General features: G+C 43.5%; 2 protein-coding genes across 2 annotated transcripts in view; one reads left to right on the top strand and one right to left on the bottom strand.

Annotated features, from left to right (window-relative positions):
- The window catches only part of LOC119030004 (nascent polypeptide-associated complex subunit alpha, muscle-specific form), a 50442-nt gene extending 43674 nt beyond the window's left edge, over window positions 1-6768 (bottom strand). Inside the window, exon 1 of the mRNA XM_037117295.1 lies at window positions 6507-6768. The gene's annotated coding sequence lies outside the window, so the exon portion shown is untranslated. The remainder of the gene's footprint in view (window positions 1-6506) is intronic.
- A 5566-nt stretch (window positions 6769-12334) lies between these two features.
- The window catches only part of thbs4b (thrombospondin 4b), a 33882-nt gene continuing 19887 nt past the window's right edge, over window positions 12335-26329 (top strand). The window contains exons 1-3 of the mRNA XM_037117299.1: window positions 12335-12408; window positions 13776-13922; window positions 15254-15351. Of these exons, the coding sequence (XP_036973194.1) occupies window positions 13862-13922; window positions 15254-15351 (159 nt within the window). The 5' untranslated portion in view covers window positions 12335-12408; window positions 13776-13861. The remainder of the gene's footprint in view (window positions 12409-13775; window positions 13923-15253; window positions 15352-26329) is intronic.

Raw genomic sequence — 26329 nt, 5'->3', positions numbered from 1 at the left:
CATGAATCAGTCCTCATCCTCTCGGGGCGAGCCCGGGAAATGTAATTATTATTCATCAAAATAGTCCAAAAGCTCCCTGCATATGGCCAATCAGACCGTGTTTTCAGAGTGCCCACAGAGCCACCAAAGACCAGCACTAGTTTCAGTGGCGCTCATTAATCAGCCTGTGTGTGTGACCCGCTGCAGAAAGGTGAATTTTAAGCAGATCCTTTAATGTACACTCAGATCAAGTCATCAATCACGGCCTAATACAAGGCTGTAGTTTAGGGGACGTGTCTAATGGTGAGATCTAACCGCGGCCATTACCTGAAAAGATTTTATTATTTTGCTATCTCAGTTCAGAACATGATGGATGAGCACGGCTGGCAGCCATTTGCCGGACCCGAGTATAGCTGGCATTTCCCTCTTTGATCTGAGCCGGGCCCAGGACATTGTCAAAGATCTTAAGTTCCTTTGATGGATGAGAGAACTTTGCTGCTTTGTTTCTGGGCCGATTAATGACTTTCTGTGTCTGTCCCCTTGTCTAGAAACAAGGCTGGAGGTCAAAAGAGAAACGCTGCTTGGCAACATAATAAATGGGCGAGAAGATAGACTGTGAGAGTGGAGAGGTTTCTGGCTGCCGCTATGTATCAGAAGGCACTAACAATGCATTGCATCATTCTCGGCGCTCGGTATTCTTGTCCACCTCGGATAAGTCTCGGGGAAAGTGATTTGCAGAAAAGTTTAGGAGGATCTAACGCAGTCGTGGTTCAATCACCGCGGAGCCGAGTAACATGAAAGTTTTCATTTCGATGCTGCCGGTACATGAAACTGCCTCAAGACATGTGCATTCCTGGTGGCTCTCTCTCCACCAGGTGGTGATGTTGTTCCTCAAGTATCAGGCTTCAAGGGTTCAGTTTCCCAAATGATTCAGGGAAGAAGAAGAAGAAGAACAAGGGGGGGAAAAAAAGTGTCTCCTGCAAACATCTCATTTGACCTCCTGTTGCTTTTGTGTTCACTGAATCACCAAAGCAAAAAAAAAAAAAGGGGGGGGTATAAACATCACAATGATGAGCGCTGCTGTTGCTTGAGAGGCGCATCCTCCCGCGTTACGTCTCTGTTTGCTCTCGGCCACATGAATGAAATCCAGCTCCGAGTCTGTGCGCTGCTGATGTCACCGATGCCAACAGTCTCAAAGGAATGTCACAGAAATAGACGAATCATTGGCCGCGGGGGCTCGTTCGATACGAACAGAGCTGGTCTGAAACACATTCTTGATCTAATTCATTAAGAAAGAAAAAAAAAGAAAGAAAAAAGTTTAAATATAGGAGCGGGCTCTCACATGTTCTCCAGGTATGTGATGCTGATAAAGTGATGATGCAGCGACCATGAACATCCTGATCTGCTTTGGTCCATTTCATTTGATGTTTTTAAGGCACACATCAAAGGCTCTCCAAGCGTTTGCAGCCTGCCAGAGATTAAAAAGGGGGAGAGCGTTTTTTTTTTTTCTAGATTTTGGCAATAAGCTTAAAGTAATTTTATTATAGTGAGCATTACTGTTTCTAATGGAACAGATGAACTCGGGAATAATTTGGCTTCTGAACAGACACACATCCGAACAAGCGGCTGTGAAGATCTTTAATTAGGACGATTTGCACGGACCAGAGAGGTGAAGAGGTTTATTTATTTATTTATTTTCAGAACAGGTTGTAGTTTAATCTTTTTACGCATCAACGAGGAGAGACGGTGCCTAATTTGAATAAGAAAAAGTGCATGTGAAAGATTTCTGTGGCCTTCAATTTTTCAGCCGGCGATAAGTCGACCTAAGGTGGATGGCTCCACATCAACTTCAGATTTCTCAATGGAGTCTACGTATTATCAGACATTATCTCTCTGGAAGTCTGTATCGCTCGAATCAGCGGCGCAAAGGGGATTACAACTGACACCTTGTCCGAGACACTGGGAAGAGTAAAACCAAGTTATATAACCCAGAAGTGTTTAAATGTTACACAAAGAAATGGACTACATTGTTCTCCTGTGGCAGATTTTTTGACATTGACACGTTTTTGCACGTTTAAATGTATGAGTATGTGTGATTATACATTGTTTTTTTATTCCACATTTTAGTCTTTTCACATTGTAGTGGTGGTCTTACCCATGTGTGATTGAAGGAAGGAGGAGAAACTCGAAAGACTGGAGGGGCGAAATGTCAGGTAGCTGATGAATTTCATGATATACGTGGATAAACAAGAGTACTTGTGCTTGGATACTTGGATATTTTTAGACGCGTGCGGAGGCTGACGACTTGCTGTCGCACTCAACGTGACCTCAAAGATTGAAAAACTAAAAGTGTTATCACAATAACGAGGAAGCTCAGTCTATTGTATTCCTGCTCATGGGCACATTGTTTTTCGTGATAGCACAACCATGTACACAAATCCTGTAGAATAACTGAAACCACGATCCATCTCTAACCTCAAACGGGCTCTGTGGGACTTCTGTGTTGTTGGTGGAAGCCGGTCCTTAGTTTCTGTTAGCGGACTCCATTTCTTAATTAACGTTAGCTGCTGTTGCTCTCTGTTAGCAGAGCAGAGACAGGAGAGAGACTAAGATGAGGAGACCACACATGAAGTCACATCCTTTGGACCGTCGCAGAAAAAAAAAAACAGACCCCCCCGTCCTTCGCGAACAAATCCACAGTCCAGCAGCATTACAACAACTACTTCAATGAATCGTCCTCGTATAGGCAACCTTTTTCATGTCATCGAGCCCCTTTAACCAAAGCTGACCCTTTAGATTCTGTTTCCATCCATTGTCTGTAACCGCTTTATCCCTTTTATGGGGTGGCGGGGGTTTTTGCTGGAGCCAATCCCAGCTGTCTCCGGGCGAGGGCAGGGTTGCCTGGACAAGCTGCCAGCTCATCGCAGGGCAGAGGCCGCCATGCAAGGTGCCAGCTGCAAAACAGCAGCAAGTTGGGGTTCAGTATCTTGCTCAAGGACACTTCCACATGCAGCTCAGCTCAGCCCAGGGGAGCTGGGATTTTAACCAACGACCAGCGACCTTCCGATCACTAGCCGACCTGCTCTACCCGCCCCTAGATTCTGTTTCAGTGAAAGAAAGGATCTTTCCCGAACCTTCTAATTCAAACCTTTATTTAAGCCTTGCAGTGATGTCAAGATACACCGAAATATGCAGAGTTAAAACATTTCAAAAGAAAAACACTCGGCACACTGAAGTGCTTTTTTGTGATTATCATCTTGAACTGTCCGGGGACAGAGAGGGCTCTGCTGAGAATAAACTCACAGGGCTTGAAGTGTAAGACAGTTAGAGTGACTCTGATTGGGTCCTGTGGGTCAGGACGGCGGTGATTGTCCAATAAGGGATTTGTGGATGAAACGATCCAGGTGTTTGTCACCTCTGAGCTCGACAGGACCAACCAACTCATGGAGTAATGAATCTGAGTGTGGAGTGATAAACCGTGTCACGAACCTGGAATTCTAGTGTCACATTGCTGCACTTTGACTTGTGCTGTACCACTGTGTGCTACATGAGTATTAGTTATAAAAACAGGCGGGTCTAATGGCCGCCACTCAGAGGAAATTCTTTGCTTGTTATGTGTTTTTGGATGACACCGAGGACGAGGTTCATTTTACGTTTTAAATGTTTTTGAAAATAAATCGACCCTTTTTTGTGATTACTGTAACAAAATGCTTTAGTTCAGGTGTAGTTTTCACCAGCAGCAGTTATGAGCGATGGATGACCTGCAAAATGTCGCTGAAAGAGAAGCGAAGCGGCTGAAAGCGACACAGGCCTGCCTCCGTGTCTGTGCCCAGGGGCTCATTGGATCATAATCCATCCATGAACCTGACAAATAAATGATGTGTACTGCTCGGCAGTGGAGTCATGCAGGGGCTGGACTGGAATAATAATTCAGCCCGGGGGAGCCAACATTAGCTCAGGAAAAATCTAAACAATCACAGAACTAAAACAGACCACGTCTCCTGCATGTGTTTGATGAAATATGTTTTCCTTTCCTTGTTTATTCCAGTGACGTATATTTCGCTTTTTTTTTTTTTTTTTTTTTAGTACACGCACAAGAAAATGCTTCAAAAAGGCAGTTTCTTCACTTTCAAGACGCACTTCCATGATGAAGGCTAAAGGCATAAATACTGTGTTTATTTATGTGAAGTCTTTTGGTTTGACTTCACTGTTCTGTTGATCACCGTGAAGCTCCGGTAGCTCCGGATAATTGGATGTGCTTTCACCTCAAGAGAAGAGTACACGTGTCTTTACTTTCAATATTATCTCCACACATATTCACCTTTTATGTAAAAGTGTTCATGCCGTTTATTCGGGGTATTTGTGACGGTGAGCTGAGCGTGGTCCTTCTCACATGTGTTTTGTTTTTTTTTTTAAAATAAACTCTAACCTTGTCAGTGAAGATTTCCGTTACATTTTATATTGACTTTCATGGTCCTCAGAGGATGTTTTCCAGTGGTTTTTAGTGACAACCTGACAAAACTACCCTCAACCAACAATTTGGTCCATAATAAAATGAAAACTGCTTTGTTTCTGTGAAAGAAGATGGGGCATGGGGTGTTGTTAAGGACGGTGAGGCAGACTGACACTCAGCACGAGGGATCAACCACAAACAGGTCTTTGCTATTCGCTGTCGCTGCAACTTCCCTCCGTAAAGTTCACTGATGTTGAACTCATGTCCAGATTATGTTCAAAGACAGCGCAAAGACGCAAATATTTTGGGCTCAGGAGTGACACAGATACTTCCAGAGAAGAATCTGCTTTTGTCGCAGGGCTTTGCTGAGGCACATCTCAGGAGACTTTCAGGAGACTCTTTTAGATGCATGTAGACAGAAAAGAGTAAAAGAATCCATCTACATCAAACTGGAACAGCCGTCTTTGAACAGAGGACACAGCTTGACAACCATTCACACCTGTTCTCACCTGGCCCTAGAAACACACATGAGGGCCGGTTGGATCAACAACCCACAAGTGGCCCTAATGACTCTGTAAGGACACTCCCACACAGAGTTTAAAAACCATGCAACTCTCTTCCAGTTAGTTAGAACTGAAGAGGCCTCTTGGGTGAGAGGTGACACATCTTCAAGAAACAGAAACATGTCGAGTTGCGAACAATACAGCAACTAGAAAGAGTCATTTTTTATGCAATAAAAGTCCAGTGAAAAACAAAAACACAAAATAAAGTCAGATGTGCCACAGAATACACAATCAAGTGAAACACTAAAACACCCATAACTATATGAACTTTTTTTTTTTTTTTTGTGAAATTTGTAAAGCTGTCAACCTCACACCAGAGCCCCAACCCATTACTCACCACTTACAGAAGGCAGCGTTACCCAGTCTTACCATGAAACTGACCTGACTTCATCTCTCTCCGGTTCTGTAACGGCTCCAACAGATGATGTAACACCATCAACAGCGAGCTGAGAGAAGACTCTCTCAGTGCCATGTAGGATTTACAGTGCTGTTTGTGTGTTTTTCCTTTTCAAACGTGCATCATAAAACTGTTTGACAAGTTTCTTACATAATAATTTCAAGGTTAAGGGATAATCTTATATCTTAGATTACTTTTTGTAAATCGATAATTGTATTTCATTTTCAGTTCATCTTCATGGTGAGTGGTGGTCAGGGGGGCAGACCTGAGGGCGCTCACCTGTTGCTGCCTCATGCACCCTGTTGTTGCTGTAGTTGTTGTTGTTGTTGTTGTGAGCTGGTTTTGTTTACCTCTTTGCTGCTGACACGTGGGGAAAGGGAGAGGGAGGAGGGAGAGGAGCGCGGGGGGGAGGATGAGGAGGAGGAGGGGAGGCGGATTAGCGCAGCGTCGGTGCCCCGTGTCCCTTCTCTCTAGACTACAACAAACACAAGAGTGGCTGAGAGAGAAACGCGCACAGGGAAGGAATCCTGCCCGCACCTGCTCGTCCTCCTCGCTCACTATCAGCATCTCTCGTGTCTCCGTCTCCATCCAGCAGCCCCCGCGGCGCTCAGCCATGTCTCTGTCCGGCGCGCAGACACCAGAGGACGGACTCTACGGTGAGTGCTGCTGCTGCTGCTGGTGGTGGTGGTGGTGGTGGTGGTGCAGGGACCAGGCCGCTGTAGCCTCAGATCTGCTCTGTTTACCTTCACGGCCGTGACGTAGGTGTTTTGTTGTGCGCTCACATGCAGCTGCTAAACTGCTAACCAGTGTGAGAGCTGCCCTGTGTGTGTGTGTGTGTGTGTGTGTATGTGTGTGCACATTGTTTCATTTTATTTTGAAAACTAGGAATATAAACAATGTGAGCAGTGACCCCCCCCCCCCCCCCCCCCCCCCATGCATCAGCTCAGTGTGTTAGCAGGACTAATGTGCAGTTATGAACCAGCAGCTGCAGACATGGTACCAGAACCAGCATAAGGAGCCACACAGGGCAGGAAAAAGGCACTGTCAGGTTTTATAGTTGTCATTGTTGTTGCCACTGACAAGTGTCTTTGTGTAAACGGATTCCCTGACTCACCTGTTTGTATCTCTGTAAGCCAATTAAGATGTGGAGATTTCCTGACGCTTATAGCCCCGCTGTGCTCTGTGTGCACATTGCTTGGCACAAGGGGATGCTGGGTAAGGAAAAAAAAACAAAAAAAAAAAACACGTGGTGCAGTGTTATGGAGAGCAGGGCACCCAGGGGACTGTATGAAGAAGATGATGTAAGGGAGGTTGGAGGATTACACTTCAAAAAGCGAGCCAATCGTGGATTTCTCCCTGGATATTGGAAATTTGAACATCAGGAGTGGAGCGTGTGGTGTTTACAGAGGGAGACCAGCTTCTCTCTGTTTTTGGATGGATGGTTGTTAGTCAAGTTTTCATCAAAATTTTAATATAATGCGTAAAAAATTAAGTGAATTAATCCAAGCGTCCACCAACTAATGTTAGACGATGGACTATTTTTTTCAGATAATAAAAGAAACAGATGCTGAGGATAATTTCCAAATATTAAATTCCCCAGTATGTTTTTTCTCTTTCAGCCTACTGGTGATTTTCAGACAATGTATTCAACTGCATCACATAAATAATTCTAACATCTGATGGATCATTGCATAAAATGTGTGATATTGGCATTGGAATTTTTTACTTTTCAATGATGGCACTTAGAATCACAGATCAAGTATCGACGGGGCTCCAGTAACAAGGAGTTTCCGTGATTTGAGATAAACAGTTGGTGGTGCTTTGTCTCCAGTTGGCTGCCATTAGACCACTGAAGAAGAAGAAGAAGAAGAAGAAGAAGAAGAAGAAGAAGAAGAAGAGGAAGACGAAGAAGAAGAAGAAGAAGAAGAAGAAGAAGAAGAAGAAGACAAAATAGAACTAAAAGAGCATCAGTCAGAGCTCGGATGATGGAAAGTCATGGTGAAAATGAGGCCTGTTAGTCTCTGTTCATTGGTGAGTGAGACATGTGGTGGACCCTGCCACCTTTCTAGCTTCAAACAATCTTCTAAGGACCTTATTTTCCTCTGAGAACCGCTTGTTTAGTAAGTTATGGAAAAAATAAATACATCTGAGTTTGTATTATTACCTCATTGATGTTGTGAATATTAAAATTCAGAGTTTGAATTTCTTCTCCAAAACTGCGTTGCACCCCTTTAAAGTCTCCTGATCGTGTCTCTGGTGGAAGCTTGAGTGACGTTTCAGAATCAAAAATAGTTTATTGATTTCCAGGGTGGAAATGGGGGGATGTTACAGCTGCTCCTCTAGAGTAGAAATATGTAAATACAGAGAGATGATACTAAGATAGAAAAAGAGAATACAGAAATAAACGTACAGTAAGTAAGAACAAAATATTCAAATGAAATTCATGAATAGTATAAAATAACTGTTAACAATATGTGCAGTACGCTTCCTTTCCTAAATCCAAATATAAGCCTGTTTTGCTCTATTGTTAACAAATTCAAATGGAAAAATGTGCCTTTAAAGTAGATTTAAAACTCATGTGAGGTCTCACAAACTGCTCTTCCTTGAATCAAGACCTGTCTCTGTTTATAGGCCTGTAAAAAGTTGCATAGTGTGCCTTTAAACTGTCAACATGTCAAAACGATATGCATGTATCGACATTCTTACATCGAATTGCTACCAGAAATAGAGATGTGCCTCGTACTGCACCATAACTACACTGTAGATAATATGGATTATTGCATTATGTAATAATTGGCAGTAGTAAGCAGTATAAATAAATGCTACCTTGTAAATGCTACAAACAACAGCACAAACACTGTAAGTACTGCTACATGCAGGTGACATGCTTCATGAAAGACATTATTTAGCAGAACACAGGTGGATGGAAACACGCTTGTTTTCACTTTCACGCTCCTTTGTGGTTCATGTCATACACAAGAGGCCTCTCTCGGATCATTCCCGTGTAACCACTCAGCCTCTTTGTCTGTGAATCATGCGAGAGAAAAAAAAAAAAAAGGCGAATACAAATATAAATCTGAGGCAAGAGAAAACACGTTTTTTCCTGGAACAATCTGACCGCCCTCCCTTCAGCGAAACGAAGCCGACATTCATAGCCCGGAGAAATCAGAAATGACTCCGTCGTGCCGCAGCTCATTGAGTCTTTTTAGCGTCGAGCGCTTGTCCACATTGCATAAAGCTGATTTGGCAGTGGCACAGATGAATGTGTACAGGATTGCACCATAGAAACTGATTTAGTGCCGCAGAATGGCGACAGATAGATAAGTCAGGCAACAAGGCGCTTGTTATGTCATAACTCCCCTCTGTTGAAAAATAACTAGGGCAATGGCACAGTTTTCCCGCTCTGCCCTCCTCCCTCCCTCCAGCTCTGCTCCCACTCATGTCTCTACCCTCTGTTGTTGCTGCTGCTGCGTCATAAAACCCGAAAAAAAAAAAAGTGAAGATTAGATAGATGACAAGTGATACTTTGGTAGGCAGATGAGGTGTTGACATTTCTGTAAATGCTGCCTGTGTCGCAGGCAGGGATACAGGCAGCATGACGAGAGAGAAACAAGGGGAGGAAGGGAGAGAGGGTGAATGGCTAATCTCTAACAGAAATAAGATCTTACGTAAGCGACCATGCTGTCAGCCTGAGTTAGCCCTGCCCTACTGTTTGGCTCTGGGTGTGCGTGCACGCCATACACACCCGTGTGCGTTGTGTGTGCGTGTGCAAATCGCTTCCTGCTCATGTACTCAGTGAACCTGCGTCCATTCATTCATGTGCTGCGTGCCTGTCCGCCACTCATTGAGAAAAGAGGGAATCAGACCCTGACGTTCGTTGCGCGTGTGTTTTAGTACACGAGTGTTAGTACATGTGTGTAAGAGCACCATCCGGCCGGATGTCCGTCCTCTGCATTCAGCGCCTCTCAGGTCATCGGATGTCTCATCAGGACATCTGTGGCGCCACTTATAAGTCACCATATGTCAGCACACACACCTGTCCGCTCACTGTCCACTTCACGGCAATGCTGTAACGTTTTAATATGGTTGAGATGAGTCCACCTGCCTCAGTAGGATTAATCGGTTACTCGGGGACAACACAAGCTGCAGGGAACAGTGATTTAAAGATGCTGCTGAAGAATATGACAAACAAAAGAACCAAAGATTTTGACAATGTAAAGGAAAAATCAGGGAGGGAAAAAACAAACATCTCTGCGTTCAAAAATGTTTTTTGGGTTGTGTATTTAACATTATCCGGAATGTTTCCAACACTGTTCAAACCCAGAGGACTCCACGGTTATGTTCAGGGTAATGGTCCATTTCATTTGGTCACCTGCCGCCATAATTTATGGGGAAACGCCAGATGATATGTCAGTGAGTGAAAACTGCGACGGATTTTCATCAGCAATCAGTCGGCAAACTTCATCTTTTGTTGTCAGAAAATTGACTGAGGGAGCACCGAGCAGCAGAAATCCCATACTGTGCATGTATTTCGTATTATGCAGAAAGTGAAATAAAAAATATGAATGTGTGTGTGTGTGTGTGTGTGTGTGTGTGTGTGTGTGTGTGTGTGTGTGTTCAAATGGAGAATTATTAATTATCCGCATCACTCAGAGAAAATCTAATGTCGTTGACAATATTTTTTAGTGTCTATATAGAATAACTGATTTACATTTATGAAACAAAACTTTCAATACAAAAATTTCAACAGCTGATTTTGTGATCAACTCCTTTCACCCTTTTACAAGACACTGAACCATCAACATGATTCTGAAGCTGTTATTTTAACGTAAAATACGTTACATTATGACGCTCTAAGAGTAAATTGTACTCAGCGATTTCTCATAATCAAGAAAATCATCAGTCAGTCCCTTTAAATGACTCTTTTTTTCTCACGTCTGCTCAGTGTTCTTCAGCCGATGGTTTATTTGTCTGTGATTAATGCTCCTGCCGTCACTTCATTCCAGTGACAGATCCACTCTATGCAAACACTCAGTGTAAAGGCCATAGATTTGTTGACTCGCCTCCTCACGACTCCTCTCTGGCTCATTGCGGTCTAACATATGTGCGTGAAGCCCTACTGTTCTCCGCCTCCTCCGACTGGCTGAGCATCATTACGAACTCTGCTGCTCGTCTTGTTTCCTCATCAGGCTCCTGGGTCGAGCTGGAGGAGCTGATCGCAGCCGTGAGCCGCAGGGAGAGTCTGACGGGTCCCGAGGACAGCATCTCCTCCGCCCTGCAGGGGGAGCTGGAGAGGATCCTTCTGGAGGCACAGCTTGAGTGTGAGAGGAGTCGAGACAGGTAACGGCGCCGCCTGTTTGTGTGGATTCAGCTCGTTGTTTTGTTCGGGGGTTTGGGGGGTTCGGAGCTGCACAGCGAGGTGTAAAAATCATTTGCACAGTAATGAGTTTCGTCTCTCTGCTCTGTGGAACGCTGCTTGTTTTTTCCCACATTATGTGTTTACTTTAGCCGCGCTTGTTGTTTGCTCTCACCCAAATGTAGAATTATTAAATTGCGGTGTTCATTTCCTCACACTCAACCCACACGAGTAAATGTCTGTTTCCGGCCCCGCAGTCCTCCACAGGTGGGGACTCCACAGTCCACTGGTTCCCAAAGACCTTCCAGTGAGCAGGACAGCGACTGTGTCACCATACAGGTATTCATTATCACATGGACCATCATATTCCACTAATTGTCAGAACAATAGCCCGATCTGAATAAAAGCCTCATGTCACATCCTCAACTGACAGAGACTGATCCGATCTGAAACGTTCAGTAATCAGTAACATGTAAAATGCTTGAGCCGATGGTTTCTCCCCAGTTGCGTAAATACATTTTTTCTTCGCATGTTCGCCAGTGTTGAGCGGGACAAACATAGAGCATAACCGGTCAGTTTTTTGTCTTTTTTTGAGAAACAGATTTAATGATTGTTCAACACCACAATCTTAGAAAGGCCCGAAAAACAACTGAATGTTCATCAGCTGTTTAACGAAACCAAAACCCACCGAACCAGAAACGCAGATATTGCTCCCAGAATACAAAGTGGGCTCTTTGTTCATTTTTATTGGCAGACGGAGAAAAATTAATGCGCTGAATTTTCTCGATAAAGTTGCAACGAAAACTTCTTATCCCACTCCTTCTGATATATCTCCGGCGGATTAGCCGCCTCGCAGCCAGCAGAGCCACTTTGCACGTGTCAAAAGAGAATTTAAATTCTGATTAAGCGCTTCGAGGCGTGTAAATGCAGATCTTATCCGATCACTTTGTTTAGCGTCCATGTAAAAGCGTTAAATTGGAATCTCTAATCAGAAAGATTTCAATCGGATTGAAGAAATCTTGTCATGTAACCACAGCGACCGACATGTTAGTGTTAATCAAATGACTTCATCGTCCCTTAAGGTAATATGTCACACACAAAAACATGTATGTTTTTTGAGAAAGGACCATACTGGTGGTTGAATAACCCTTCTAACTCCAAATCATACAGTATAATTTCATTGTATCTTATTTCACATTATATCACATTATTTACCAAAAAACATCTTTAGACAGTTTTCCTACTTTCCGGCCATCATTTCCAGTTTAAAAGCAGCCTGCAGAGATATTTACTCTCTTGCTCACTCGATAGTTAATCCATCTGTGTTAAAAACCCATTGACATCCAAGAGAGTCAAACAGGTTCGCTGCTGTTTTTGCGCCGTATGTGAGCGCTTGCGTCGTGCTCAGTGATGTGTTGTTTGATATTTCCTCGTTTGAACTCAAAGCGAATATCAATATCAACATCATACATGTGCTGAGTTTGCATTGTATCACTGTCTCTGACCTGATTTTCTCTTGTGTGTTGACTTGACCTTCCTCCTCCTTCTCTACCGTTTCATCTCATGTGGCACACAATACGTCGCAGGAGGAACCTGACCGACGAGGGGACACTGACTGGGTGTGGGATTGGTCCAGTAGACCTGAAAATATGCCACCAAAGTAAGGCCAGCTCCCTTAAAGTCATCCAATGTGCTTTATTTTATATTTATTTATGTTTGCAGTAGTATTTTATTACACCCATAAGTTGTTAAAGTGGTCATAACAATTTGCAATGATGTGAAAGAGTCTAACAGTTTGAAGAAGTAGCATTTTCTTGCACATTAAAGGGCAAAGCCACCAATTTTACACATTAAAGTGTGTTTACAGGTCTTGAGGAGAACTACACCATATGTTAAAAGAAATATTAAAAAGCCTTTTGTGGCTCCAGAGAAAGCTGCATGTTATCTGATAAATTGCCTCCAGTGATGTCACTCAGTGGCAAAATTGCATTGTGGGAAATGTAGGCTCCAGGTTTTGAAAAGAAAGAAGAATATGATCATTTGTTTTTAAACCGTCCATGAGTCCAACTGTGTTATTAATGTGCAATGTTCGACCACTAAACTGCAATTCAAAACATGTCGCCTACATTACCCACAGTGCAACTTAGTCACTGACATCACTGGAGGCAATTTGTCATATTACATGTAGCTTCCTCTGGAGCCAGAAATTGCTCCTCCTTTTTTCCCACATATGCGGCAGTACTCCCCAAGACCTGTAAACACACTTTAACGTGTCAATTTGGTGGAGCTGCCCTTTAAGTGTGGCGCTTGAGACAGGAAGTGATTAGTTTGGCTTCGCCTAAGAGTGAAAAAGTGGTGGAAAACAGCGAGTCTCTCTCTCTCAAGTTCAAAACTCACTCTAAATCTCACCAATTAACATGTTGTTTGTTTAATCCGCAAACAAACCGGTAAATAAAAAGAACAATTTGTGGTTTTATGGTGAGTTAAGTGCTGTAACAGTTTGTTGGCACAGTGAGCCTCGTCGTTACTGTGCGAGCTGTCAGAGGAGACACTGTGAAGAAAAAAGTTACCCCGCATAAATCCCTCCAAACAAAATGTGCTCATGTTTAATTAAAGAAACTATTCAGCGCTTCAGTTTTTTTGGCACTGGCTGAAAAACACAAGGCTTGTTTCGTGATTTAGTTGCTGTCTGTTGCGTCTCGTCAGTTTGACTCTGACAGCAGGTCTGTGTTTTAAGTTTTGTTTACACCTTTGAGTGTTGAGATACACATGAATCACCCTCGGTTTTTTTATTTACACTGCCACGCTCGACATTTAATCTTCTGCAGTACAATAAGTCTGTTTGACAGGTAGCAGCTCTTAATGGTCTCAGGCTCTCTGAGCTTCACCACCTTCCTTGCATTCCGATTTCTCTCTCCTGTGTTCTCATTAACTCTGTTTATTTTTTTCTATCCTTTACTTTCTATCTTCCTTTATCCTTGCATCTCTTTATCCCGGGCTCCTCGTCCTCTCTCTTCCTCTCCGCAGAGAGTTTGTGTTTCAGCACCCGAAGCAGCAGAGCTCCCTCAGCGTTAGGAAGACAGAGGTGATGAAGAGGGGGATCTTCTCCTCCGATGTCCTCCTCATCCTCGGCCCCTCACTGCTGGCTTCACACCTGCTCACACTTGGAGTCGGGTGAGACACACACAGACTCTTTTTTTCCACCTGTTGTATGAGACTTGATTGTGACAGTCTAGTAGCAAGCCCCACTCGCTTAATCACTGTTGCTACGTCTGTCGAGACAGTCGTTCTCACGTGGTATATCAGCCCAGTGATAACAGCAGGAGGTTGACCTCATAAAAATATGAGTCATTTTTGAAACAACTGGTTCTTGATTTCAGAGAGAGGTAAACAATGGAAGGTACTCATTTCTGGCTGGCAACCATTAATTTTCCAGGTTTAAATATCAAGCGACGCTGGCAGAGTTCATCAACTATAGCTGGCCGGCTAATTAATGGGAGCTCCATGAGTTGATTTAAAACGCTGTCTGTGGTTGACTTTTTAATGTTTCCAGCTGACGTGTTCACAAATTACATCGCTGTAAAAGGGGTCTTAAATTTGCACTTGATGGCTGAGTGTTAGGCCAAGTGCTATCCTGCTAAAATAACTGAAGCAAAAGCTCCACAATTTAGCAGAGGGATTAGACAACATGCAGCTAGTTAGTCTTAGTAAGAAAAAAACATTTAGGATCACGATGTTTTGATTTTAATACTTTTAATCTTAAGAAAGAAAAATACTTTTAGAGAGATTTGTTTCGTGAATGTAACATTAACTTGAGCAATAAAAGGAATATAGCGGTTTCTGGAATGCAGACTTCCCTAAATCCAATAAAGACCAGGACAGAGATGCAAACGTGCATGCCAAGAAAATACAGAAAAAATGATGCATACATCTAATATAAACCCTTGGAAACACTGAAAAAAGGGGTACATGATGGTTATAGAAGCTTTCTCGTTTCCATTTGCATTCCATTATTCCGAGTAGAGTTGAAAAATCGTGTTTGAGCGAGCTTTGGTTGCATGCTAGTGAGCAGTCTGCACTCATGAGTGAAGTCCCATTTATAGGGATCAGTCCGAAGGTCGTCTCCAGCTCCATTCGTGTATCTCAAGTAGCTAATCAACAGACTCAATATGTTTGGAACAGACTGTTAACAATCACACAGAGGCAGAATTCTTGGTCCAGATATTTGTTATCCGGCGTGTGCTGACCACACTGGAAGCTCCAAAACATTGGCTGTTGCCTCTAATGGCTCTATCGGAGTGAGACGATAGCTGGTGGGTTCCGTGATTGGCGAGTCGCAAGCTCTCGTTATTCAGACCCCAAATATATGCCAGAGAATTGCACTGCAACATGTTGAGAAATCAAAAGCGCGACAGACTTGCTGTAACTACAGCGGCTAAGCTGTGATCGGACGACTTCTATCTGAGCTGAGTGGACATTGATCGATTGCGTCTTTCTCTTTGCAGGATCTACATCGGAAAGCGACTGGCCGCTTCGACAACTAGCACGCTGTGACGTCGGCTGTAGCCCGGTGACCTCGACCGCCAACAGTCTGGCCAATAAGGTCACAGTCCGCCCTCTCTAGTGCACTTACTTGCCTCCTTCCTCCTTCGTCACGGGTCAACCTTAGGACCCCGCCTGTCTGTACCTCTGTCTCTCTGTTCATCTGTATGTCTGTCTAACTCTGTCAGCCTCTCTGTCAGTCTGTGCATGTCGTAGGGCCCGGGGAGCGGATGGATGCCGACCAATGAGTCAGACTGAGGTCATTTTTACTCTCCCGGAGAGTAACACTGATCTCAACCAGCTAAAGCATAATCAGAGAGGAGATTGCCCAGATACAAGAGAAAAGGAGAGAGAGAGAGAGAGAGAGAGAGAGGGAGAGTTTCACCCAGCAAGAACAATAAATCCTTTTGATAGGAAGAGATGAAAACGGTTCGGTGGGAACAGTGTGTTCAGACGAAATGAGAAAGATAATATGTGGTAGCCTTTCGCCCCAACCTTTGAAAAAGCAAAATGTCTGTCATTTGTCAAAAGTAATGACCCTCCGTGAGACTGAGCTGCTAAAAGTGGTTCTTGTGGGCTTCATGCCCTGATGGTGTATCTAATGTAGAGAGTTTTAGTTGGCCGAGTGAATGTAGAAGTGGCTCTGGTTGTGCTTTTTTGTCCCATAAACCAATTAAATATTTGACCTCTGACAAAGACAATCATGATCCCATTAAACTTCACTCCTCAAAACCTTAATGTGCCTCTTGGGTCTTTTTCTTTCTTCTTCTCCTCTTCCCGTCTCATCCCGGCGGCGGTTCTTTTGAACACATGTTCATCTTGTTGAAGTAAATGCAGGGAAAGCACAAAGATTTGCTGAGGTAAGCTCGGGGCAGTAACTTATACTGTATGTGTGCAGCATTATTAGTTTTGGGTCCTCTGGAGAGTATTTGTAGAAGACACGGAGGAGAGACGACCCACTGTGTTGTTAACAACGTGCAAATGAACCACAGCATCTGTTTAACATTTATTCCCTTTTCCATATGAGGTGGATCACTACAAATCACTGAGGATTTGTCTCGATAAGCTCTCTGGTGTGTATTTCACTGGTAGTTTTTTTTTTTCTTTTCTATACCGACTCTTCCTCTCATCTAACCCCACTCTTACGGAAATGTTATGACATCACACCAGCGTGTCTCTTTCCATCTGCCTTTGTCATTCTTTACCTCACGTAAGTCTTTTTTTTTTTTTTTTTTAAACAAGCTGCTCCTTTGACCAGTCAAGGATTTCACGTTTTATTGCCTTCCCATAAAGCAGAAACCCGTTTCCTCTTAACATCTCATGAAAATACTTGGCCTGGGTTTCCAATGGTGGGCCCGAGAAGCACACTGAGGTCTTTTTCTGCGCCGCCCTCGAACGTAAACGTGCCCATTTGTTGTCCGGCCTGACCGAGCCCAATGAGTTTATCAGCCATTAGCGGAGCGTTTGATGTGAGGGGTCCTGCTGAGCTCATTAAGCTACTTCTAGACACACCACGCTGACGATGCAACAACAAGCCCGTCTTGGCAAAGCACAACAGCACCTGGTTTCCATTCACAGGCATCCTCGCGTAACACACCCACATGCACACGTGCGACCGATGCCTAGTTACTAGTACATGTTTGGGCATCACTTTAGCACAACAAGGGAACAAAAGGAAGTGACCTTGTTGAGAGGGTGGTTGTAAAATGTCCATTCATCATCCTGGACTGCCATGTTGCTATTCAAGTTTCAGTAAAATGGTTAAATTCAAGAGGTTTTTGTTATTTTCGCCATTTTGGGGTGAATGTTTGGCGACAATAAGCCATAAAATGGATCCATACAGCTCGTCTACAGCTCTGGGGGTTCCAGAGAATTGAGATGGAGCCATTCTGGGTTTTATGGCTGGTAATTTGTGAATTCAAACATTTTGCTGTGAATCTCCAGAAATGTCTTGGGAACTATGAGTAGATAAAAGCATTTTAAAACTAAAATATGATTTAAAAAATTAAATTAAGTGATTTGTCACCATGCTATTCTTATGAGGGCCTAATAATCTAAACACCAGTAGCCTGAAAATCCATGTTGTAAACTGAACGATGACATTTTTCCTGACCAGAGAGTTTTGATGACTAAGCCTAGCCAGACTGAGGCCGTTTCACAACATTTAACCTTAACTTTCGTCACCACCATTAACAGAGGTCACGTAACGGTGACATCAGATGTCGCTCTACAATATTCTTTGCTGCATTTCAAACGTGGGCCTTCAGCGGAGTTGACTTTTTTTTTTTCTGAACAACTGGCTGTTGGATGAATGGGTTTTCAGTCCACTCTGAGTTATTCCTTACTGCAGGGGTTCAGAATAATAGGCTGCCACTGAAACAATTGGCAGTCCACATTAAAACAGTCCCACTGAATTACCCGCCTCCACTTTCGTAATCACATATTATGCTTCTAATTGACCATATGAGCCCAAAGTGTCTGTTCTTCAAAAGATTTAGCTGCTGGACGTGTTTACGGATATACAGCATCCTGTTGTTGGCTAGTGTTACAGGTTCTTGGGGGGGAAATAGTGCTTAGTGGGGACAATTAAAACACACACCTACTGGAAGCTAAGCTGCTGGCTGTAACCGCACAGTAACTGTACACAAAGTTGGTGACAGCTGCAGACTCTAGTTTTTTGTTGACTAAAACCTGATTAAAACCAACGCTAATCAAATAAACACAAATCTGGCTTAACTTGGCTTTATTCCCACCTGTCCAATCATTTATTTTTTGCCCCACTGATGAAGAGGAAGAGGAATGAAAGCTACGCACACAGACCAGAGTTATCCTTTAAGCTGTGGATTTTGGCCTGCGGTTTGTGTCAGATTCAGTGCCCCCCCACCCCACCCCCACCCTTCTGAAACCATTTATCCTGAGCAAACAGGCAGTCACAGGTGGGACAGGCTGTTATAAATCACCATGTTCTTACACAGTTACATCCCCTGTTGCTGTGACTTTCTTCTTAGCAGGGGACGGCGTTAAGATCCGTCGACCCTGTAATGTCCTCCCTGAAAAAATGGGGACAGTTACAACAGCAAACAGCCATAAATGCCACATGTGATTTTTTTTTTTCTTTTTTTTTTTTTTTTTTTTCCCGAGCGTAAAAAGTGAAATAGCAGACTTTCGTGCACACATGGTGATAAGCGGGAGTCTGGGCATTTTGGTTGTTACGAAATGAAGTCTGACTCCTAACCTCGTGCGCCGTCTCTCGTAGCTGTCGAAGGTGGAGGAGACTGAGGCCGAAATGTGGAAGAAATCTATTCATTTCCTGGACTGCAGTTTAGAGATCTGACATCTGTCTTTCTGGGAAATGCATTATATCCCCGCTCCTATACTGCTAGACAGGAAATAAAGAGTCCAGTTACGAAGAGTCTGGATGTAACAAAAGAAATTCGGTCGAGCTGGCACGGCGTCCGCGCCTTAACATTCAAACAAGGTCATTAATTTGAGCCTCCATCTCGAGTAACCTCACCTCACCACATGTGGCCCACATCCCGGCTCATGAACCACTTATTATGAGGAATAGTAGGTTATAATTCCACATAACAAAATGACGTACTCCTTCTGAAGAATCAGACGCATAATGGCTTACTGAGCCGCTGCACTCCCACACGAGGGAACAACTTTTTATGTTCTCGTGGTGTGGGCTCAAACAGACGCACATTAATGACAATCTCCATTATTTGATATGCGGTCCAGTAAATATTGTCTGTAGGGGCAGATTACTGTGTATGCGATCTGACAGTGATTTCACTGCTGGAAACATGTTTTATGCACATTTTGAACAGCTTCTACAAGTTAGTTCGACATAGTGAGCACTTGAACTGGAAATAGACAACTTAAATAAACAAGTAACAAGTAAAAAAGGCCCCATCCAATTTATATTTGGTTCCCTATAAACCTTGCAGTCATTGTGCTATTCGGCCACCGGGCTGGATTTCCTGGAATAATGAAGGTTGAATTGTGTCACTAAGGAAGTGCGTCTGCCAGGACAAGGCGCTCTTTCTCGGGGGTCGCTGTCCCCAGGTATAACTCGGTCAACAACATGAATAACTGCGGAAAAACTTCAGACTGCACCTCGTTGTTCCTGTGTGCCTCTGGAGTTTGAAACAGTTCCACAGGCAAGATCAATACATAAGAAAACCTGCCTTATGAATACAACCAGCTTTTCTTTGCCTTTTAATAGCACTGCTGTTGGGTTTTCTTGGTAAAATTTGGATACCTGTGGTTGTTTTTTTGACTTTAAAAAGTAACCAGGATGCTAGCAGGAGCCATATTGCTAATGTTAGCTGTCTGTGCAACCACTGTGCCAACAGTAATACTACAGGGAAACGCTAGGAGGGGCTGAAATGTCGTCTATTTCTGCATTAACTCACATGACAGATCTGTTTTTACTGAGACAGAGAATAAAAGGAATTTCTGCTGTCTGCTTCTTGCTACCAAGTGGCTAAATGTAACAATGGAGGTTGGTATTGAACATCATTACGCCGAACGCTGACACTCGTCTACTTGTAGTCTTTACAGGCTGACTTTAGTTGCAAAATATTCAAACCCAAACTTTTCCATTGCTAAATCGATATGAGAAAATGGAGTGTTGATAGGAATGAGCCCTAAAACCTAATTCCTCAGCAAATAAGTGGTGTTCATTTTTAGACTTGTGTTTGCCAGAGAGTTATTTTCCTTCCAATTAGAAATCCTGTAGGCTTTTTGTCAAGGGAACCAGGACAATGCTAACCGTAGCAACATTTCAGAGGCTGGCCTTTAATTCCCCTAATTAGGTGGAAACATGGTTGTTTTCAGACACAGAATCTTGCATTTTTTGTACTCTGTGTCATTTGTGAGAACACAGCAGCGTGTTGACGGCATCTGAACAAATGACCCATTATGTTCTCCCACTATGTGCTGTCTTTCACCATACCGTGGACCGTCCTAGCCCAGACATGCTCACTCTCAATGTGCCAGAACTATGAAGGATTAATGAGAGCACCTGGAATAAGACTCAGTGGAGCACAATGCTGTGCTGTTTTCGTGCTGTGTCAACAAGCCATTCAATAATGCGTAGGCGTTTTTTGTCCTCACACCCTGAAGCAATTGTTTGATATATTTTGTTTTTTTTTGTTTTTTTTGCTGCAAGGAATCTTTCACGAACATGTTGAGCTGCGTAAAGTAGGCCGGTGTTTATGACATTTGAGTGCATGTGGGTTTATGATGGATGCTGAGGGGAGGAAACAAACTGCTTGCTGGATGGTAAATCATCTTCAGCGCCTCTCGAGCATAATGGCTTATTTATGTCTCCTTTATGTTGGGAATAGATACGTCCATCTTTGAGAGGTTCGACAACAACAAAAAATGGTGACAGTGGAGGAGGTTGCGATAAAATACCAGTTAAGAAAGAGGCAGCATTGTAGACGGCTAGCAGGCTTTTAAATACATTGAGATGTGTCAACGAAAGTAATTTCTATTTCTTTCGGATGTCAGCCATTGTTCGAAATTCTGTGTTGTTTCCTGTGGTAGTTTTATTTGAACTTCTGTTAACACTGTCCCTATGATATAAGGTAGTCCTGCTTTGTTTTCTCCTCATCTGTAAGCTTTCAGAAAATGCACAAATAAAGACAAAGTGTAGGGACAGAGGGCTCAGCCTGCTTACATATCTAACTTTAGGCATAAATGAGCCTTAAAGCTGCAGTCTGGAGTTTTGAGAAGAAAGTGGACTTAGCCAGAATATTTGAATAAGCATAGCTCCCAGGCCTCTCCTTCTTCCTCTCTGCTGCACTGCAGCTCTGCCTTCGAAGACCCTCCCCACAGAGAAGCCTGCCATGCACAAGCAGGCTTGCAAAGATGGTAACAAAGGACGCCAGATAACCAAGATGGCGGATTCAAAAAAAACAAAAAAACTAAATAAGCACAGATTGTTCTATTTCTGATCAATACAACTAAATTACAATGACAAGTGCCTCATGCCGAGTCACTGTAGATATCCAGAGTAACAAACAATATTCCTCACATTGCGGTAGATGGCAACATTTTTGCAATTTTACCTTTCTGAAGCGTGAGTAACATTACTTCTCTAAACCAGTTTAATCACTTCAGAGCGTTATAACTACCCAGTCAATTGAAAGACAATTCTGCTAACCAGTAGCCACAAAGACAAAGTTAAACACCGGAGTTAGCATAGAAGCTAGCAAGCTAGATTTACCAACAAGCTACGTAGCTTGACTGCAACAATGGCAATATGCGGTATTGCGAGTATTACTGTCACCACTGCCACCATAGCCTTGTGGTTAAAACATAGAATGAAACATATATCAAGCCGGTGTCCTTACTTGACCAGCAGAAAAGCGGCCAAATCTGCGTCGCACTTGAGTTCCACATCCCGCAGCTCCCTCCTCCTCTGAAATGACACTCCAATATTTATCCTTGTTTTCTCTCTGGCTCTGTCCAATTCTTTCTTTTTACACTGCTTTTCTTTGCGAGTCTTATTATTTCCTCCATTTGACGTGGGCAATGGTGGGGCATTTATATGCTCTGTTGTTGTTGTCTGTTCTCTGCCATTGTTTACAGCTTGAGCTTGAACATGTCTGATCAGGTATGAGCAGGAACTGCGTGAGGGAGGGGGGCTGAGAGAGGGAGAGCATTGAACAACTTCCTAGCTAACAGTATCGTTTGATAGTTTTACATGGCCTAATAGAAAAGCGGTAAACTGACTCTCAAATAACAGCACATCCTAGATTTGTTTCATGCAACGTTAGCTAAAGAATGCTAATGGTAGCTAATGGGTCATAAAATGTGTTTAAATGTGGTGCAGATGTCCCTGCAGATTGTCACATGACATTGTCTTATCGGTTGTCGATTAAGCGGGCAGCTGAGATGATAATGATTTTTCAGATTGCCCACACAACATGATCCTTTTGGCAACATGTGAGCTTCCAACCCTGAGCATAACATCAGATTTAAATGGCGGCTGTGTGAACATGGTTTACGTCTGTGCCAAATTTCGTGGTAATCCATCCAAAACTTGTCAAAATCTCTCACCAAATCCTCTGTAGAGCTACGGAAAAAGAAAGGCGATCATGTAAGTCTTTTAGATTCCTTCTCTGAAGACCATGAATTCAACTGAATCACAGCGGTGATCTGACGTAATCTTTAGGACCAAGCGTGGCAGAAAGTGTGAAAAGAAAAAAAGAGAAAGGTCATAAAAATGAGAAAAGGTAGCGTTGGGAGGGTCAGTGTGAAAAACAGAAAGCGAGAGCTTGCGTGGCTGAATTGGTGTCAAGTGTCTGAAGTGATGATTTACAAACGTCTCCACTGACAGTATGACGTTGTTAAGGTGTAGGTGAGACGCGCATTAAAGGCCAGTGAGTGAGTGTGAACGTATCCAGCTGGTGTGTGACTGAAGGAGCAACTGGATAGTCATGAGATGGTCCGAGAGTGAACTCACAGCTTACACATGGCAAAACCATCAACCGCAGCTCTGACCCGCGGCTTTGCGGGGGCCTTCATTACGTACACTTTCATGATACCGAGAAATTCGGTGAGACACTGAAACCACATTGTTGTTTTAGTAACGATACGTTCCCCCATTGCACCGAGGCTATTCTGAGAATGCTCTCATGCACCTATCATCAATCTTCTAGCGTAATGGCCATGTTTTTCCAAGAAGGGCGTTCAGGTTTATGTTACAGTGTCCACAACTGAGAGCGTTTTGAGTGATTTCACAGAGAGATGTGAAGGCGGGCGATTCGGTCAGGTAAATGGAATTGAAGAAATATAGCGACGGTTTCATCCCTTTCCTGTAATTTTCCAACGCTGGTTTTCTAAGGATGTGAAAAATCCTGTTTTTTTTTATACACAACCCAGACTGATAGTTAAACTCAGATGCCTCTTGAACAAATATGTGTTTACGCATTAATTTGGTTTGAATACGTGGAGGCAAAGGACTCAATAACAATCTACAATTGTAATGAGCAGCGGCTCGTTTTTCCAAGATTTTCTGTCCCATATTAGTTCAGAATTAAATTTTCTGATTAATTTTGGATCTCTAACACTTGATGTATAATTTGTATTCATGGCCTCCATGCTGTGTTAGACGATTCCAGGAAACTCGACAGCTTTATCCACCATGACATACCAATTTGGCTCGAGAGTTTGCAGCCTAAATACGCTGCAGGATGTGGGTCCATTTATTAAGCCTGCGTCTTGAGTTCAGAGTTACAGTCTGTCTGACACTAAAAAATTCAGGCAATTTAATGCTGTAATTTAGGTTTGGAGTGTGTCCCTTCGAACCAGACAGGGTAGAGGTTTTGATAGATGCTGCAGATTTAATGAGGTGTTGGATCGGACCCCTTTTGACTTGCTGACTGGCTACCGTTACGTAACTCCGTCAGGTAAGACAGTGTGGAGCTTGTAAGACGCTGCATCCCACAGTGTAATGAGCACTTAAGCACTCAGCGCAGGAGCGAGGAGACTTATGGTCGACACCAGCTGTGGTTTGCCGTGTTGTAAAAGTCTGTGTCCGTACCTCAAACATGAGGGGACTGATGTCAGCCGCTCTAATGAAAGAACGTCTTGTGAAGGGGAACCTTCATGTAGTCAATGTCGTTTCCTTTTCCTTTGACATTAAAAGTTGTTTTTCCCAAAGAGTCAACATCTGTGTACCATTCAACGCATCCTCTTACCAAGACAGCCGAAACAAATCGAGACTCCTAGAATGACATACATCACCGTTCCATGAACAATGTTGCCGTTGCAGCATACTGGCGACAGGTGTAGAAGAAGTTAGGTTTAAAACGTTGTGGTGTTAAATCAATGTGTTAGGTCTGTGACTTCTGTTGGAAACATACCTACACTACGAAAGTAACGTTGCTTTACTGTGTTAGTATGTCGAAAAAGCTCACTGCTGACTGGGCTGTCACTCTCTGATGGAAAATTTGGTCGAACGTGAGGTTAAAAGTTCATATCCAGTTATACAGTTACAAAAACCTGTCTGAAATGTAATTGCTAGGAAAGTTGAGGGCAATAGCGAGGTGAGCTATCCCGCAAGAAGCGCTGTGTGAAAGTATTTTTGTCGGCACGATGTTGTGTTGTTGCGTGTCATTTCACATTTGTTCTTTTCGCGCATCGATTTTTTTGGAAACAGTGACTGCACTAGTTGACTTCTGGTTCGAAGGCGGGCATGAGCGGCGCCCTGTTGAATGAACGCCCTGTGCCTGGTTAACCCGATTGGCTTTCTCTCAGCTGTAATAATTACTAGAGGTTTCCGTCTAACAGGAAACATAAATATGGGTCATAATAAGCTGCTTTTATAGTCGACCTACGTGGTTGCTTTTCTGATGAGGACTGGCTGGCACAGTTACAAGTGCGTAGAGAATAAAAGGGAATAGAAAAAGCAGGAAAAGGCACAACATCTGTTGTGACAGTGAGTAATAATATTTAATACAGTGCACGGGTACATTAATTAAACATTTCCGCACAGCATATCAGACAAATAAATCCAAAGAGCTCGATTAATGATCCTGGAACAATGCACCAGAAGATGAATAACAACCACATGACTTTACTGTAAAAAATGAATTTGTTTATTATGAGTTAATGGAAATGTTGAGTTTAGCTGAAGAAACTTGGATGACCCCCTGAAGTCGGGCGGATCTGAGAATAAATACGATTAATACAATATTTGTAGGTCATGCACGTTTCTCCTTCCTCCTCCAAAACATCTTTCTTTGATTTGCCGTTAACGTACCACATGCTTCCTATTACACACCTTTAATCATTCCTCTTTCTGACCCGTTTGGCTTGTTTTCCGTTTCGGTTCCAAGGTTTGGAAAAATGTTAATTGTCCAGCCTGAGAGCATAAACAGCCCTCACCGTCTCTCTTGTGCTGCATTTCAACCGCTGCTTCAGATGGGCCGCGCGTAACTCATCGGTAATGCTGTGCATTTTATTGTCGTCGGCGTTACAGCAAACACTATAACTTTTAATGTCTGTGAGACGCTGAGTGTGAATATCCGAGTCTCAGGATTTGGGTCGTATTGGTACCACATATTAAAATAGTCGGGAGATGGTGTCAGAGACATTTGGGGTTTGGTTTTATCTCCTGGTCGGCTGCGGTGTTCACTGTCTGACCTCATCAACCGCACCATGAATGTGACTCAGCCCAGGTCCTCCAGCAGACTCGATGTGGTCTGCTGAGCTCGGGGACCGCAGCTGCAGATCATGCATGGAGGTCTGTGTGGCGCTCTGTGATCCAGAACGTGAGCGCCTGTAAAGGCTCTTTCTGAGAGCCAATCAGATGGCAGATAAAACTCTGGGTGTCCCGCTGCTGACTTATCCAGATTGGTGCACAACAAAATACCCAAGTGTACAGACGGACCACAAGGCACACCTGTGGTGGACGTATGGAAAACATGACTCATCGGCTTCTGTTTGTTGCTATAGATACTCCTGTTTTCCCTTTTAAGTGGGAACTTCGACCTCACTGGGACTTTCATTGAAGGAGCGAGGGATTCAAACGTCATTAATACAGATTTAGTTGTTTTTTTTAATGCTTGTCGGCAGTTGCTCACCCGTGGAATAAGGCTTGGTTCGGCTTCAGAAGTAAGATGCAAAAGGCGAGTATAAACGGGGAAAAACAAACATCATTAGGACCTGAGCCTCCACGTCGCTGCCAAATGTGGTGCCAGACATGCTGACGACCTGGAGGCCGTCGGAGCCAGAGGCCTGTCTGAAGCCCGGCTGGTCGGTTAACACAGCCGTTCTGAACAAGGCTGTTTAAACAGGATGGAAAGGGCGCTTGATCCTTTTCTGGTAGTTTGACTGAAGCGTGTTACAGACGTTTTCATTGAGACCCCAGGGAACTGTGTTAACACGTGAAGAAAGGGGGTATATTATGTCACCTCTACGGCGCAGGCTCCATAGCGCTCATTTCCTGACTTTGCCCGGAGATGAAGGGGGCGGGGGAGCAAGGGCGCTCAGAAAAGGTGTCACATCTGATCCCCTGT

This window comes from Acanthopagrus latus, chromosome 12, assembly GCF_904848185.1.
Source record: "Acanthopagrus latus isolate v.2019 chromosome 12, fAcaLat1.1, whole genome shotgun sequence".
Lineage (NCBI taxonomy): Eukaryota > Metazoa > Chordata > Actinopteri > Spariformes > Sparidae > Acanthopagrus > Acanthopagrus latus.
This window is presented reverse-complemented; position numbering and strand designations above follow the sequence as displayed.